This window comes from Bombina bombina, chromosome 1 (assembly GCF_027579735.1).
Source record: "Bombina bombina isolate aBomBom1 chromosome 1, aBomBom1.pri, whole genome shotgun sequence".
Taxonomy (NCBI): domain Eukaryota; kingdom Metazoa; phylum Chordata; class Amphibia; order Anura; family Bombinatoridae; genus Bombina; species Bombina bombina.
This window is the reverse complement of record NC_069499.1, coordinates 982,612,292-982,629,746: the sequence shown is the minus strand read 5'-3', so window position 1 is coordinate 982,629,746 and position 17,455 is coordinate 982,612,292. Positions and strand designations below refer to the sequence as shown.

Here is a 17,455-nt window from a genome sequence, read left to right as displayed (position 1 = left end):
CTTAGAGACATCTTTCCTTCTAGTGAGACTACAAAACAGACGTGCAGATATTTTACAATTCCATACATTTACATAACCTGTTTTGTGAGTGTTCTTCCTACGTATTGTATTTGTATTTATAGTTTTTTTATGTTGCAAGCAGTTTGCAGTGCAAGATGCAATCTATTGGGCACCTCATGCAACTATAGGAATTCCAACAAACAAAACCCTGGGAACAATAAGTAAAGTGATGCTCAATTCATTTCGAACATGCTCTTTCCTTTACAAAAAGACACCTTGGCTACCTGATAACCATCTATGAATCTATTTCTTGCATACCCTTACTAATGCACCCAGCACTACGGAACTTAGTGGAGCTTTAAAAATAAATGAATAATAATAATAATAATAATAATAATAATAATAATAATAATAATAATGGTTTATGCCTGGGCTGATATTCAGATGGATTCAAACAGCTATTCTGAGAATCAACAGTTATTAAAGAATTTGAGAAGAGTTAATAAGACGAAGGACAAATGTGGTTCATCAACTCCTTCCCATCATTTTTAAAAGCCATTAAATGTGTTTTTGGGGTGTCACAAACCATAGCTCTTAATTTAAAGGGCCACTCAATGAGGTAGAATTGATAATTAACAAGTGCACAATAAAAAGACAATGCAATAACACCTACTCTGAATTTCAAATAAGCACTAGATTTTTTACTGACAAATGTTTCCCCACCTCTCTCATTTTCCGGCCCCCTGTATCATGTGACAGGCATCAGCCAATCACAGACTACTAGTATATGTATACCCTGCGAGCTTGTGCACATGCTCAGTAGGATCTTGTTCGCCAGAAAGTGTGAATATAAAATGACAGTGCAAAATTTGATAATGGAAGTAAATGGGAAAGAGTCTTAAAACTTCATGCTCCATCAGAATCATAAAAGTTTATTTTAACTTGAGTGTCCCTTTAATGTCAGCACTTTATCTGCATATTTTACAATAGTAAAACAAGCTGACAATATTACATACAACGCATTGCCTATAAACAGTGTTATTAATTTACATTTATTAAAATGTGCATCAACAGCTTATTTAAAGCTATCTTAGCAACCACATGTACTTGCAATATTTATAATTAAAAGGGACTCTAAACATTAAATACATTTCAGGCACCTCCCTCCAATTATGGATGCTGCCATTTTGGTACCTAGGTTGTCTCTGCAGGTATCTAAAGGAGAGTTGCTGTACATGAGCAAACACATCAGCACTAGAATGTAGTGAAAGATTTCAACATGACACCACCCATGACTAGAGGGAGGCAGGAAATAACCCCAATACTATACTTATAAAATGTATTCAGTGTTTAATGTCCCTTTAAATAATTAAACTTGAGTACAATGCATCCTCCCTAAAAATGTTCACCATTAGAGAGTCACCTAAAGATGTTTAGGGTTGCCACCATTCTTTAAAAAAAGAAGAAAAAAACAACATCCTCATTAGCATACATAATTATATAGCATATCTGCAAGGACTGATATTGAATGATCATTTGTTTACAATTAGATTTCAACACACAGGGGAAGTTTCACAATGATAGCACCTTTAATTCTATATTAATTCTTTATTTTCCACATTGACATGAAACTTAAAAATACCATATCTGTAAAATACTGGTTGAGTGGAAACCCTATTTATGGTTCACGGGGAACTGAGCAATATTTTTGTAGAAATCGATACAGTTGCAAACTGCAAATCAAAATAATATGTTCAGCATTTCTATATTTCACTTTTTTCTATTTTTCTATTTGTACTTCAAAGTGCGATTTTTTTTTTTAATGTTCTTATGGGGCCCAATCTATTTACAGCTTCTGTTAAAAAAAAAAAAAAGAAAAGAAAAAGAAAGAAGATCCTGTTAAGCTGCAGGGGACCAAATTCTTGCACATCACCATGAACACAACACACCTCGTCATCACCAATGTACCTTGCTTGGGCACCAGCCAACAGACTATAATTGCATGCTCTAATAATTAGACCTCAAATCATTATTATGACTGTGTTTACACTTGTTTAACCTTATCTTGCTGTTCCAGTATTAGTGTTTGCTCAACAATATTCTATATGGAAATCCACATTATAACTTGTGGAAACTAGTACTTTCTGGGTCAGTAAGTCTCAAACAGGGGATCACAATACCCTGGGGTGTCAGAGAACTCTCACAAATCTAAGTCTGGGAGTCAAAAAAAAGCTCATGGTATCAGTATTTGAGAGAAGCTTATGTATAACAGTGCCTGCATATCTTTCTTAGTAGATCATTATTGTTTTTATAGTTTATTTAGGATTCACTGTAATTGTCCCATAATACAGGCAGCTCCTAGGAATCTGCTTTGTAATTTGTAGTGTGTTCATTTCTGCTAAGTTCTGACATTTAAAGTTGTTAGATCAAGTTCTGAGCATTGGGTGTGTAAATGGTTTTGCGGTTAGCTTTAACTGTATTCTGCTCTCTCATTTGTCATCTATATTATTGTTTTTAATGTTTGCTTTAGAGGATATGTTTCCACTTCCTGGATACTGATTAAATATAGTTAATATGATAACGTCAATTTCAATGGGTATGAAATGCATATTATACTGCCATTTAAAGGTACAGTCAAAACCAGAATGTGTTTTAAAAGATAATTCCTTAATTACCCATTACCCAGTTTTGCATAACCAACAGTTATAATAATACATGTTTTACCTCTGTAATTTAAGCCTCAGCAGACTGCCCCCTTATTTCAGTTCTTTTGACAGACTTGCATTTTAGCCAATCAGTCCTCACTCCTCCGTAAATCCATGTGCATGAGCTCAATGTTATCTATATAAAAACACATGAACTAATAACGCCCTCTAGTAGTGAAAAACTGTCAAAATGCATTTAGATTAGAGGCAGCCTTCAAGGTCTAAGAAATTAGCATATGAACCTCCTAGGTTTAGTTTTCAACTAAGAATACCAAAGCAAAATTGTTGATAAAAGTAAATTGGAAAGTTACATGTCCTATTTGAATCATGAAAGTTTTCTTTGGACTTGACTGTCCCTTTAAATAAAAAAACATAGTAGGTGAAAAGCAAATTGCTATAAACTTGCAGAGTAGTGTGTAGTCAGTTAGAACATATATTATTCTTTTAGAAGTCAGCATATTGAGGAGCTATAGTGACATGCTACCCTGATACTTATTATAGGAGCCAGACAAAAGTTTTGAAACTAGACAAAGAAACACGGCTATCTGGCTACTGGGAATTATTTTCCCTGAATTAAAATATTGTTAACTATTATGCAGAATTTTAACATAAGCGACTTTTTTTTAATTACCTACATTTTACTATAGCTACAGATGTTTTAAAGCACCATAGTTATTTTCCACTGCCTACTAAAAGTACACTAAGAAATACTCAGGTATTGGCTCAGGATTGGCTGTAAGCTGTGAATGAAACACTGCATGTTTACATTTTTCAAACAGTTTGTATTGCCTTTAGCCATGCTAAAAAGTTAGCTTTTCAGCCAATTTTAAAAAGGATTTAAGAGCTATACATATTATCAATGGCACAGCAACCCTGACTGCCCTAAAACTAACAATGGTATGCACAGCACCCAGTCCGCATTCAACTGTATAAGAGAACAAGTGGCTGCCCTGTCTGTAAATGTTGTTTTGGAGGTCAGAGAAGGATAGATTAAATATGTAATAAAATGTACTTACAATTCAATAAACCATTTCTTACAAATAAGGTATCTAACAAAACAACTGCACTATTATGTACAGGAATTTCTTATATACCTTCCATATTAGGTTAATATATCATGGCCAGAATATAAAATATATATATATATATATATATATATACTGATTTACATAAACATTTTTTTATTATCACCTAAAAACTAAACCTGCTAATGTCACTTTAAAATGTAATTCAAGATGGATTCCTTTAAAGCAAGGAAACATTCTAATGACCTTATTTTTATTGTTATTCCATATTGTCTATTTTGGGCTGTAACTAAAAATAGCGATCATGCCGGGTGACATTCCTAATAAATGTCTCAAGATTTTTAATGCAGGCAGTGACATCAGAACTTAGTGACTGATAAGGAAATACTTTATTTTGAAACACCCTTTTAGTTCTCATAAAGTTGAAAAAAACAACATTAAAAATGCAGACATTGTTGCATTATAGCATGCGAGACGCGAGTATGCGAACGCAAGCACACACTATCTCTGGTATGAAGTTATATTTTTTCATTTGTAGATTTATAGTAAAAGGGTATATTAAAACATACACAAAAACAGTCCCTTTGAACTTGTCCTCAGGCTGCTATCTTCTTCAACTTGATACAGAAAGTCACCAAAGAGATCTAGAAAAACGAAGAGGTGCCTATGTGTGTATCTCTCTTCAACAAAAAGTGGCCTTAAAGTGCTGGGAATAAGTGTACTCACATTTGTTGAAAGCACTCTATCATGCTAATAGGAGCAAACTGCCAACTCTCAGCCTGTCAGCTGACCTCCAGGAACTCCAACGTCCAATCACTGGCACTGTTTTTTCCCCAATAATATCTGCTCCAATAGTTGAATAAAAACATTTTTTAAAATATAATAAAATCAAACAACTATATAGCTGATATGGAGAACATTAAGCATAAATTACCCCAAATGAGTTTCATCAGGCATAATCAAACCGTGTTTTTCATGGACTTAATAGAGGAAAAAATAGTGACCGTAAAGGGATAGGAGTCGCCGCCAAGCGGTGGGTGTGTGAGCAATGCGCAACTTCAATTGGTCTTGGGTGAGGGGTGTAATCATACACATAGGTGCCTTATTAGAATGAAAAGTCAATACAGCCAAGTAGGGTACCTAAACTGTCCATTGGTAGCCTACTCAGCTGTATTAACTAACATTTCATTCTAATAAGGCGATTGCACCACTCACCCAAGACCAATTGAAGTTGCGCACACACATACCGCTTGGCGACCTTTCCTTTTACGGTCACTGTTTTTTCCTCTATTTAAGTCTGAACAACATAGTTTGATTATGCCTGATGAAACGGCGGATATTTATGCAGAGAAATGTGTTGCAGATCATTTGGGGACTTTTATGCTAAACGTTCTCCATATCAGCTATATAGTTTGATTTTATTATATTTTAATGTTTTTATTCAACTATTGGAGCTGATTTTATTGAAAAAAAATGAACGTTTAAGACTAGTAGAGGTATAAAAACTTTATCTAAACTGCTTTTTTGAATTTCGAGAACTATTTGCATATTTGCATCTGTAAAATGGGACAGCTTGGAGGGGATAGAACCAAGTGTAAACAACAATATCTTATGTCATTTAGGTAATATTTATCTACCATAACACAGCTTATACATACAACCTAAAGGTAGTTTTCTATCATCTTTTATTTAATACTTTTGCTTATATAGCACCATCACAAAGACAGAACAGTTCTGTAATAGTTGTCGTTTTAAAGAAATATAAACTATACTCAGGAAACAAACCAATGATGCTGGCAGAAAAAGATTGTGACTTACTGGAGGGGGAAAAAGGTCATTTTAAATAAATTTAAAAAAAAAAAAAAAAATGAAATGAAAAAGTCTGGATTTCATAATTCCAGATTTGGGGATTTGTACCTGTATAGGAGTGCTGGATACAAATGTTTTAATGTTTGTCATTTGGTGAGCAAGTAACCCCATGCTGTACATACACCATTCTCTGACGTTCTGTTCCAATCTGTGATAGATTTGGTAGGAAACAAGAAAATGATCTGTCCATAAAAACAACTTTTATTCTTCCATTAAAAGCTTGTAGTATTCCACATAGAGAGAGTGCAAAGTACAAAAGGTGCTGTGTACCAGAATGAAAAGTTTGGTCTTTAAATTGCAACTGTGTACCAGCTGTGTTAGGCTATGACTAATGCCAAAACGCGTAAGCCCTTCTGGTACACAGCACCTTTTGAGCTCTGCACTCTCTATGTGGAAGAATTAAAGTTGTTTTTATGGACAGATAATTTTTCTTGTTGTTTGCTACTTTGAATAAGCCAGTGATCTCTCCATTGGATGAACCAGGTAGCCGGCTCGTCTCTCATTGGTATTTCGCTACCCCATATGATTCTCTCATCATCAAAAGGCGAGACCGGTCTGTGTTGACGTGCAGTGGAAGGGAAGGCTCCCGTGTAGCAAGCAATTGATTTTGAAACTCCACTGCCAATTCTTTTATACCAGTTGCCCTATTCCCAGTCTTCTGTGCCTTTAACTTACTTTTGCCCTATTCCCATTATATATGAGTATTCCTTTAAGCAGGGCCCTCATTACCTTTCTACACAGAACAGCAAATTTAAAGCCATTTGCATTAGTATTGTAAATGTTTTGCTTACATTTGTCATGCTTTTTTGTCCCCTATCATACATGGGTGTCTTGGGGACTCTAAACCAGGGAACCAGGGTCTAATTTTAAGGCACCAGTTGCTCCCTGGGTTTGTCAAGCTCTGTATTTATCTATATTTATTTCTTGTTTTTCAGGATTGTCTCAGTATCTCTACCATGTGTCCTGTATTAATAGTAAAGTCCATCAGTGGCCTTTTACATATATATTTCCCTCCTGTTCACTGGTACACATGTTGTGTGACAACGCCTGAGTGACCCCCTTGAAACCGGAAGTGGAAAATAGAGGCTGAATAACCATTTCTTAGTACTAATTTACAGACAAAAAGTTTCACCCAAGATAATTACTGCTATGGTTAGTTACAAACATATGTATTTGTATTATTTGCTGTACTGTTATATGTATATGCAATAATCCATATTTAATTGAGTATATAATGTGGAGATGATGGCTTACTAATCTGCCTGTAATGTTTTCAATGTGAAACCTCAATAAAAACAGTAATTTAATTAATTCTAAGAATTAAAAAAAAGGAAAATATTTGAATTAACATCAGAATCAAACAATCTTATTTGTAGGTGAAGGTTTATCTTTAAAACCCCCTATCTGTGTACTCCAGGTGACCGTACCTGCCTTTTGAGACCTACAGACAGTTTACATAAAACTCAGGGCAAGCAATAACGATGGTTTACCTTTTTCTCAGCATTCTCTGCAGGTGCCAGCAACAATGATCTCTTTAATCTACTCCCTAGGAATTAGTAGTTTGTACATATCAGCGCTCTTCTGTATGGTGTGCAGGCAATGTACCCGAGTCTGCCACTTAGCGTTCCACTAGGGACTCATCAAAAGTATTTGTCATAGGAAAATTAAGAAAATAACTTTTCTTCTATTGTTTTCTATTTCAGCCAAAAGAACAAAGAACTTTTTCTAAAACTGTATTTTGACCTACATTCTATAAAGCTTCCATTTATCTTAGCAAACACAATTATTTGCTGATTTGCTTTAATTATGTATTCTATTTGTCTAAGGATGGTGCTTTGACCAAATATGTTTAAATTTAAATTATTTATTTGATGCTGGACATAAAATAAAATATACATATAGTCCTTGCTTATCTTGTTCTATGTAACAGGTAGCAAAACTTTGAGAGTGTGTTCCTAAAATGGTGATAATTTTCTAAAAAAAGTATTTTGTCAATGCTCCTTTGTGTCAAGGTCTTTGTCCATGTTCTATACTTTAAGACAATGCTAAAGATATCTTTAAAGGAACATGAAACCCAAAATTTTTCTTTCATGATTTATACAGATCATTGAACTTTAAACATCTTTCCAGCCTACTTCTGTTATCAAATTTGCTTAATTCTCTGGGTATCCTTTGTTTAAGGCAGTGTTACTCAACTGATTATTTCACTTGTGCTCTAGTTAGGATATCATAAAAAACCTGGCCTGTTAGGGGTACTTGAGGACAGGAGTTGAGAAACACTGGTTTAAGGAACAGTAATGCACTACTGGGAGCTAGCTGGAATGCAATGGGTAAGCCAATAGCAGGAGGCATATATGTGCAGCCACCAATCTGCAGTTCCTGAGGCTACCTAGGTATGAATTTCAACAAAGGATACAAAGTCAACAAAATAAATAGATAATAGTTCATGCAATTTTAACCCCTTAATGACCACAGCACTTTTCCATTTTCTGTCCGTTTGGGACCAAGGCTATTTTTACATTTTTGCAGTGTTTGTGTTTAGCTGTAATTTTCTTCTTACTCATTTACTGTACCCACACATATTATATACCGTTTTTCTCGCCATTAAATGGACTTTCTAAAGATACCATTATTTTCATCATATCTTATAATTTACTATAAAAAAAAATGATAAAATATGAGGAAAAATGGAAAAACACACACTTTTTCTAACTTTGACCCCCAAAATCTGTTACACATCTACAACCACCAAAAAACACCCATGCTAAATAGTTTCTAAATTTTGTCCTGAGTTCAGAAATACCCAATGTTTACATGTTCTTTGCTTTTTTTGCAAGTTATACGGCCATAAATACAAGTAGCACTTTGCTATTTCCAAACCATTTTTTTCCAAAATTAGCGCTAGTTACATTAGAACACTGATATCTTTCAGGAATCCCTGAATATCCCTTGACATGTATGTATTTTTTTTAGTAGACATCCCAAAGTATTGATCTAGGCCCATTTTGGTATATTTCATACCACCATTTCACCGCCAAATGCGATCAAATCCAAAAAATCGTTCACTTTTTCACAAATTTTTTCACAAACTTTCGGTTTCTCACTGAAATTATTTACAAACAACTTGTGCAATTATGGCATAAATGGTTGTAAATTCTTCTCTGGCATCCCCTTTGTTCAGAAATAGCAGACATATATGGCTTTGGCGTTGCTTTTTGGTAATTAGAAGGCCGCTAAATGCCACTGCGCACCACACGTGTTTTATGCCCAGCAGTTAAGGGGTTAATTAGGGAGCTTTTAGGGAGCTTGTAGGGTTAATTTTAGCTTTAGTGTAGTGTAGTAGACAACCCCAAGTATTGATCTAGGCACATTTTGGTATATTTGATGCCACCATTTCACCGCCAAATGCGATCAAATTAAAAAAAACTTAAAATTTTTCACAATTTTAGGTTTCTCACTGAAATCATTTACAAACAGCTTGTGCAATTATGGCACAAATGGTTGTAAATGCTTGTCTGGGATCCCCTTTGTTCAGAAATAGCAGACATATATGACTTTGGCGTTGCTTTCTGGTAATTAGAAGGCCGCTAAATCTTGCTGCGCCTCACACATGTATTATGGCTAGCAGTGAAGGGGTTAATTAGGGAGTTTGTAGGGAGCTTGCAGGGTTAATTTTAGCTTTAGTGTAGAGATCAGCCTCCCATCTGACACATCCCACCCCCTGATCTCTCCCAAACAGCTCCCTTCCCTTCCCTCCCCCACAATTGTCCCCGCCATCTTAAGTACTGGCAGAAAGTCTGCCAGTACTAAAATAAAAGGGGTTTTAAAAAAAAAAAAACATATGCTACTGTGTAGGATCCCCCCCTTAGCCCCCAACCTCCCTGATCCCCCCCAAAACCGCTCTCTAACCCTCCCCTCTGCCTTATTGGGGGCCATCTTGGGTACTGGCAGCTGTCTGCCAGTACCCAGTTTGCAATAAAAAGTGCAATAAAAAGTGCTTTTTTTGTTTTGTTTTTCTTTTCTGTAGTGTAGCTTCCCCCACCCCCACACAGACAAACCCCCACCACCTTGCTGATCGTTTGTTTTTTGGTTTTTTTTTTACTTTCAGCATTTTTAATTTTCAAAAGTTTCTGTAGTGTAGCGGTTCCCACCCGCTCCCTCCCCGTGCACGCGCCCGCGCGCGCCCGTGCGCGCCCCCAGCCACCCCCGCCCACGATCCCGCCCCCCATTCACATAACCAGGGCCATCGATGGCCGCCACCCGCCTCCCGGTCCGGCTCCCACCCACCAACGCAGTAAGCCACCGATCTCCGGTGCAGAGAGGGCCACAGAGTGGCTCTCTCTGCACCGGATGGCTTACAAAGGTTATTGCAGGATGCCTCCATATCGAGGCATCACTGCAATAACCGGAAAGCAGCTGGAAGCGAGCAGGATCGCTTCCAGCTGCTTTCCACACTGAGGACGTGCAGGGTACGTTCTCAGGCATTAACTGCCTTTTTTCTGAGGACGTACCCTGCACGTCCTCAGTCGTTAAGGGGTTAAATAACTTTCCAATTTACTTCTATCTGAATCATGACAGAAACCAACTGGGTTTCATGACCCTTTAAAGCACATTCTAATGTAATAATAAAAACCTTTGATTTTTAGAGAATTACTAGATGAATGCTCTATGGTCACTAGCGGATTAGTCCCTGCAAAGGCTGGTAATTGGCGGCTGCATATATATGCTACTCATGATTGGCTCACTGGCCCTGTCCTTAGCAGGAATTGAAATGCACTGCTCCTCAAAAGTGCAAATTTAGCTATGTGTTTAACCCCACATAGTTACTAATGGACATTCATGTAATAATAAAAATGTTCTAACAAATTAAGAGTATTTTATTATGACAATTGCATACCCCTTTAACAACGCAGCAACTAAAACAAATGTGACGTTTAAGAACAAGTGATTAAACTAAAAAATGTGGGTGTGTTGAGCAATAGTCGCTCATTGACATGTGCCAGGTTTGAAAATGTTGGGAAATCACTTAAAGGGACACTGAACCCAAATTTTTTTTGGGATTCAGATAGAGCCTGCAATTTTAAGCAACTTTCTAATTTACTCCTATTAACAATTTTTCTTTGTTCTCTGGCTATCTTTATTTGAAAAAGAAGGCATCTAAGCTAAGGAGCCAACTAAATTTTTGGTTTAGGACCCTGGACAACACTTGTTTATTGGTGGGTGAATGTATCCACCAATCAGCAAAACAACCCAGGTTGTTCACCAAAAATGGGACAGCATCTAAGCTTACATTCTTGCTTTTCAAATAAAGATACCAAGAGAATGAAGAAAATATGATAATAGGAGTAAAGTAGAAAGTTGCATGCTCTATCTGAATCACGAAAGAAAAAATTTGGGTTCAGTGTCCCTTTAACCCCTTCGTTACCAGACCACTTTTCCATTTGTTGACAGTCTGGGACCAAGGCTATTTTTGCATTTCTGCGGTGTTTGTGTTTAGCTGTAATTTTCCTCTTACTTATTTACTGTACCCACACATATTATATACCGTTTTTCTCACCATTAAATGGACTTTCTAAAGATATCATTATTTTGATCATATCTTATAATTTACTATAAAAAAAAAAAAAAAAAAAAAAGGATGAAGAAAATGGAGAAAAAAAACAAAAAAAAAAAAAAAAACACTTTTTCTAACTGACACGTCTACAACCACCAAAAAAAACTTCTATGCTAAATAGTTTCTACATTTTGTCCTGAGTTTAGAAATACCCAATGTTTACATGTTCTTTGCTTTTTTTGTAAGTTATACGGCAATAAATACAAGTAGTACTATATTTCATGCCACCATTTCACTGCCAAATGCAATCAAATAAAAAAAATAAAAAAAGTTCACTTTTTCACAAACTTTAGGTTTCTCACTGAAATTATTTACAAACAGCTTGTGCAATTATGGCATAAATGGTTGTAAATGCTTCTCTGGGATCCCCTTTGTTTAGAAATAGCAGACATATATGGCTTTGGTATTGCTTTATGGTAATTAGAAGGCCGCAAAATGCCGCTGCTCACTAAACGTGTATTATGCCCAGCAGTGAAGGGGTTAATTAGGGAGCGTGCAGGGTTAATTTGAGCTTTAGTGTAGAGATAAGCATCCCACATCCCACCCCCTGATCCCTCCCAAACAACTCTCTTCCCTCCCCCACAACTGTCCCCGCCATCTTGAGTACTGTAAGAAAGTCTGCCAGTACTAAAATAAAAGGCCTTTTTTAAAAAAATAATAATTATGTAGCTCTGATGGACCCCCCTAAGCCCCCAACCTCCCTGATCTCCCCCAAACAACTATCTAACCCTCCGCCCGCTACCTATGTGCCGCCATCTTGGGTACTGGCAGCTGTCTGCCAGTGCCCATTTTGCCCCCCCCCCCCCAAAAAAAAGTTTCTTCATTTTTTTTAAAAAAAAATAAATATAATTTTTCTGTAGTGTAGCAGCCCCCCTCCATCTCCCCCTCCCAGATCCTTATTTTTTCCCCCTCCCTCCCATTCATTTTCAGTGGTGGTAGTGGTTGATGTGCGCGTGTGCACACACACGCGCGCCCCACGCACGCTCCCGGCGTGCACAATGCACATACAGGAACCGGATGCCAGATAGCGATGGGCCGCCCACCCGCCAATGCTCCCACCCACCAACGATGATCCGATCGGCACCATCACTACTGGTGCAGAGAGGGCCACAGAGTGGCTCTCTCTGCATCAGTTTGTAAATAAATGGTATTGCAGGATGCCTCAATATCAAGGCATCACTGCAATACCATAAAAGCGGCTGGAAGCATTCAGGATCGCTTCCACTGCTTGAAAGACCAGAGGACGTGCCAGGAACGTCCTTGGTCGTTAAGGGTCTTTTTTTGTAGGACGTTCCTGGCACATCCTCGGTCTTTAAGGGGTTAATTCATCGGATACAGATACACTAGCCTCAGAATGCAAGCCTGGTGTTTTAAAGGGACATGCACTAAGTACAACATAATGAAATGTATTCAAATCAAAGATTAGCCTGAGAATAATATGCAGATGTATCTTTTAAAATTATATTAAAGATATAAAAACTTTTATCCAAACTGCTTGAGACCGGGAATGGTTTGGATTTCGGAACAGTTTGGATTTTGTAATATTTGCATTTGTAAATTGGAAACTTGGAGAGGGGATGGCACCGAGTGTAAACAATCGCATGTCATTTAGGCAATATTTACATCATAATACAGCTCATGCAACATAAAGGTAAGTTTTATATTATTTGTAATACTTATTAATACATAAGAAAGATAGTACAGTAACCGGGAAAATTATAGTTGTTGGTTTAAATAAATATAGACTATTTGCATTTTAGAACACAAAAAACAAACGCAAGACGCAGGCAGAGAAAACCAAGACATGCTTGTGGGGAAAAATCTCTATGTTTAGTAATAAGTCAAAAATTAAATGCACATATATTTATTACATCTTTGAATAGAAACATATTTGCAATATACATGTATTGGCAAAAATGCTTGTAGTAAAATGTATCACTGTTTTAGTATTATAATTTTTCTCTGCACGTGCATGTGAAGCATAGCTAGATATTGTCAGTGCACCAGCATTTAAAATAATGCGGCTGCTCAGATAATCAGTGGGGCTTGTATCATGTCAGCAATTAACACTGAGTCATTACCAGATGGTACAAGCACCTTAGGCTCTCTGAGCAAGTGCTGTGTTAAATGCTGGTGCACGGTGCATACTTAAATACACTTTTGAAACAGATATAGCTTTTATTAGAAGCATTTTTGCTAATGCATGTATATTACAAAATTGCTTCTGTTCAATACAGAAATGCACCCATGTGGTTTCCAATTTTGGCTGGAATATCCCTTTAACTGCAAAGCCAGATCGTAGCAGGTTGTGCACCAAAGCTATACATAATGCAACATGTTAGATTGCATAAACTTTCAAGCCCTCAGATTCTCATAAGCAAATTCAAAACAGAGTTATTAGGTCCAGAAACCTTATTCTGCCCAACATCTTTAGTAAATTTGCTGATCAGATTGTAGGTATTATAACCCATCAAGAGCAAAGCCATTGGTGTGTAAAGTGAGGGGACATTTACATTTTTCACGTCTCTTGTGACAGAAATGGTAATGTATCTTGCTGCCTTATACAAAAATTTCAGGTAATAAAAGATTACTCATTAGCTTATCCTGTAGTAGTGAGATCTCAGTTTCAACAACAGAACAGGAAAATGCTATATTGACCTGTGCTTTGCTACACGCACCTGAAGTTACACTTTTTCGTTATTCATTATTAAAAACCTAATGGTGATTTCAATGTTAAATAAAAGCAAAGCAATAATATATAAAATAAGCTTTGTGTCACTTAGTGACTACTACCCAAGCCTGACTTAGCCTAACACAATGATATCAAAGATAGGAAACTAACTTGGGGTTAAGACCCCTCAGGAACCCCCTGAATGCACTGTCCCTATTCACTCTCATAGGTGATAATGGCAAACACATACATCATTTAAACATCTGCCCACTAAAAGCTTTGTGTCACTTAGTGACTACTACCCAAGTATACTCCAGACTGATTTGAATCCAATGACACCAAATTTAAGACTTGGGCATAAGACCCCTTAGGAGCCCCCTAAATGCACACTAGTCACTCTCATAGGTAATCATCTTAAACCACGGTTTGCCATAAACTGAAGCTGGTGGGGAGGCATTTGACTGTGAATACAGTGTTTTTTTTTAATAATGAAAATACATTAGTACTGCAGAATTCCAGATAAAAGTTATATTTACAAACTGAAAATTGCAATATTTTAAATGTATATTCTAAATGTATTCCATAACCAAGATAATGGTAAAATATATTCAATTAGTACTAGCTGAACACTCAAGATTTTTGTTCTCTATTTACTTTTATTTTTAATTTCAGGACTGATAAACCTGATGTTCTTGAGTGACGAGTTAGTTGAGCACAAAATACTACGTTATTTACCAACCACCAGGGGCGAAACTACAGGGGGTGCAGAGGTCGCAGGTGCGACTGGGCCCCCGAGGGTGGGGCCCAGCTTAAAAAAAAAAATGTATTTTTTTTAAAATAAAAAACGTTAACCTACCACTGCCTGCACTGATATCATGTGAGTGTGACATGACTACATGGGTTAGTGTTTCTGTTTTACCCATTGGTGTTTATGTGTGTGTGTGTGTGTGTGTGTATGTATGTTACTGTGTGTGTATTTATGCATGTATGTGTGTTTGTGTATGTTTGTGGAACCAGCAAATTACAGACCTTGTTACTACAGCATGGGGGGCAGGGGGTAAACAGAGTCACTATACAGTACCACTATATACAGTATGGGGGGGGGGGGGCTGGACTATGTCACAGACTACTGTGGTAACTTTATAAAGTACTTGGTGGGTAGGGTCAGGCCAGCCATCCCACTGGCAGATTACAGACTGTGTCACTAACTTACTATATACAGTACTGGTGGGTTAAACAGTGTCACTATATATATATATATACACACACACACACAATTTAATAGGGGGTCAGACCATCTCACAGACTGTGGGCACAGGGTACCTCCTTTTGCAGACATGTAATCTGATTCACATTTTTTTTCTGTGCTAAATGTTAAAAAAAAAAAAATATGTATTAAATTCACCTTTTTTTGGAGGGGGGAGGGGCCCTTCTTAGATTCTTGCACCTGGGCCCTGTGGTTTCTAGTTACGCCTCTGCCAACCACCGATGATAAATCTGAAGCTATAGGAACTGACACCACATTTCTGCCAATTGTATTAATTTGATTGACAGTTGTTGGGGTCAGGAGGACTACATGCTTATATAACTTGCAATTGAGAACATAGTATTGTGTCGTTCACTGACCTGGACCAGTAAGGGTCACCGCTAGCTCTCTTTACTCGCTCCATTTGAGGTAGGCACTTTAGAAGGGGCTGTTCATCTTGCAGTATGAATTCCACGTCACTCTTGTAGCCCATCTGGCTATGCTTGGACCCCACAGAGTCCATTCAGTGGGGCTATTCCACTAACACAGAGCACAGTCCAGATAGGGAAACAGAGGAATATATTAGGAACAAGACAGTATTTTAAGAAGGGACGGTTCGAGGACTAAATAAATACATTCATAAATAAAACAAGGACTTTAGATACAAGCGGGAACCTGCGGCAGTTCCGTGAGGCAAGGTGGACCAAATGGGACAACTTGCAGGGGCACACGTTATGGACCTAGGGCTCCGGTGGGATCACTGGGCAGGGATGTTCGTGCAAAGACAACCGGAGAGTTACACGGTGCTGGAGTACACTGAGAGTCCTAGGCATCAGGAGCTGAAGAGAAGTTCCCTGATACCGCCCAGCCCGTGAGTTGTACCGCTGAAAGCTTTTTTCTACAGCTGGGAGGGATTAGAGTTTTACATCAGAGTCAAACTTTTTCCACGTGTCAGTTTGGCTCTGGTTTCCTTTTCCTGCGGTTTAGACATTAGTGTGAGGCTAATGCAGTGTAGAAGCTTATGTGACAGCCAGGTCTATCAGGAAGAGTGCCAACTAGCAAGCATGCCGCTCGTACAGTTATTAAGCCCACTTGTTGGCTAATAGCACAATAACGTTATCAACTATTTTTCAGCCAAACAACCTTAACATTGATATGGGGTTCCTATGGGAGCTACTGACAATACTGCTCTGTTCGTGTGACAGGGGAAGAAACCCTGGGGTATATTTTCGGGTCCAAACTTTCTTTTTCCCCATAGCCTTTCCCAGGCAGCAGTCTCTCGGCTTCAGCTAAGTGACATTAGTGCAATGTTTTAAACCCCTACCTACTTATTTTTACACATTTGTAGCTTTTTGCGTTACAATCACAACAATTCAACAAAATCTGCTACTGAGGACTGCAGATCAGGTGGGCGCTCACAGTATATGTACACACACAATGTGTGCCAGTCTTAAAGGGACAGATGATAGTACATACATGCAAACATACAAATCTGCACACACTGTTAAAGAGATAGTTTAGTTAAAATTAAACTTTCATTATTCGGATAGAGCATGCAATTTTAAGCAACTTTCTAATTTACTCACATTATCAATTTTTCTTCGTTCTCTTGCTATCTTTATTTGAAAAAGCAAGAATCTAATCTTAGGAGCCGGTCCAGTTTTGGTTCAGAACCTTGGGTAATGATTGGTGTTTAAATGTAGCCACCAATGAGCAAGCGCTACCCAGGTGCTCTATCTGAATAATGAAAGAAAAATGTTGGGTTTCATGTCCCTTTAAAGGTACAAACCACAGTCTGCCCATGTGCACACAATGTGAGCCAGTCTTAAAGGGACAGATCAAAATACATGCATACACACAAATCTTGACACAATCTTAAGGTTCTAATCAAAGTAGGTGCACACAATGTACACCAATCTTAAAGGGACATTAAACAGTAAATAAATGCTAAATAGAATTATGCATTCAAAGAAAAAATTTGTCTGATAATAACAAGTAGATGTATTTTTTAAAGTTTCTTTAGGTGTTTAAATAGTTACAAAATAAGTGTAAAGTTTTAGTGTCTATAAAACAATGGGCATTGCCATGTTGTAACTTAGGTCACCTTCTCTGCTGTGGCCAATTAGGGACAGTTATAAATAGGTCACTAGAGTGTGTAGCCAATGGCTGTGTGGATTGGAATATAACAGTGTTCTGCACTTAGAAGTCTCTTTTCCTTTCATATGGGCCAATAAAAAGCATAGGATCCACTCAGCTAGAATGATGAGTACAATAGATTCGGGAGGTCTGTCTGTTCCAAACGTAGAACTGTACTCTTGGGCTACA

The 17,455-nt window shown here is 37.5% G+C and overlaps 1 protein-coding gene across 2 annotated transcripts in view; it reads right to left on the bottom strand.

Moving 5' to 3' along the window:
• The window catches only part of SLC17A9 (solute carrier family 17 member 9), a 108,217-nt gene extending 92,112 nt beyond the window's left edge, over positions 1 to 16,105 (bottom strand). For both annotated transcript variants that reach the window (XR_008401466.1, XM_053708492.1), the window contains exon 1: positions 15,511 to 16,105. Coding sequence is in view for 1 of the 2 variants with exons in the window: in XM_053708492.1 (XP_053564467.1) it covers positions 15,511 to 15,653 (143 nt within the window). In the remaining variant the exon portion in view is untranslated. The remainder of the gene's footprint in view (positions 1 to 15,510) is intronic.
• Between the last annotated feature and the right edge of the window lie 1,350 nt (positions 16,106 to 17,455).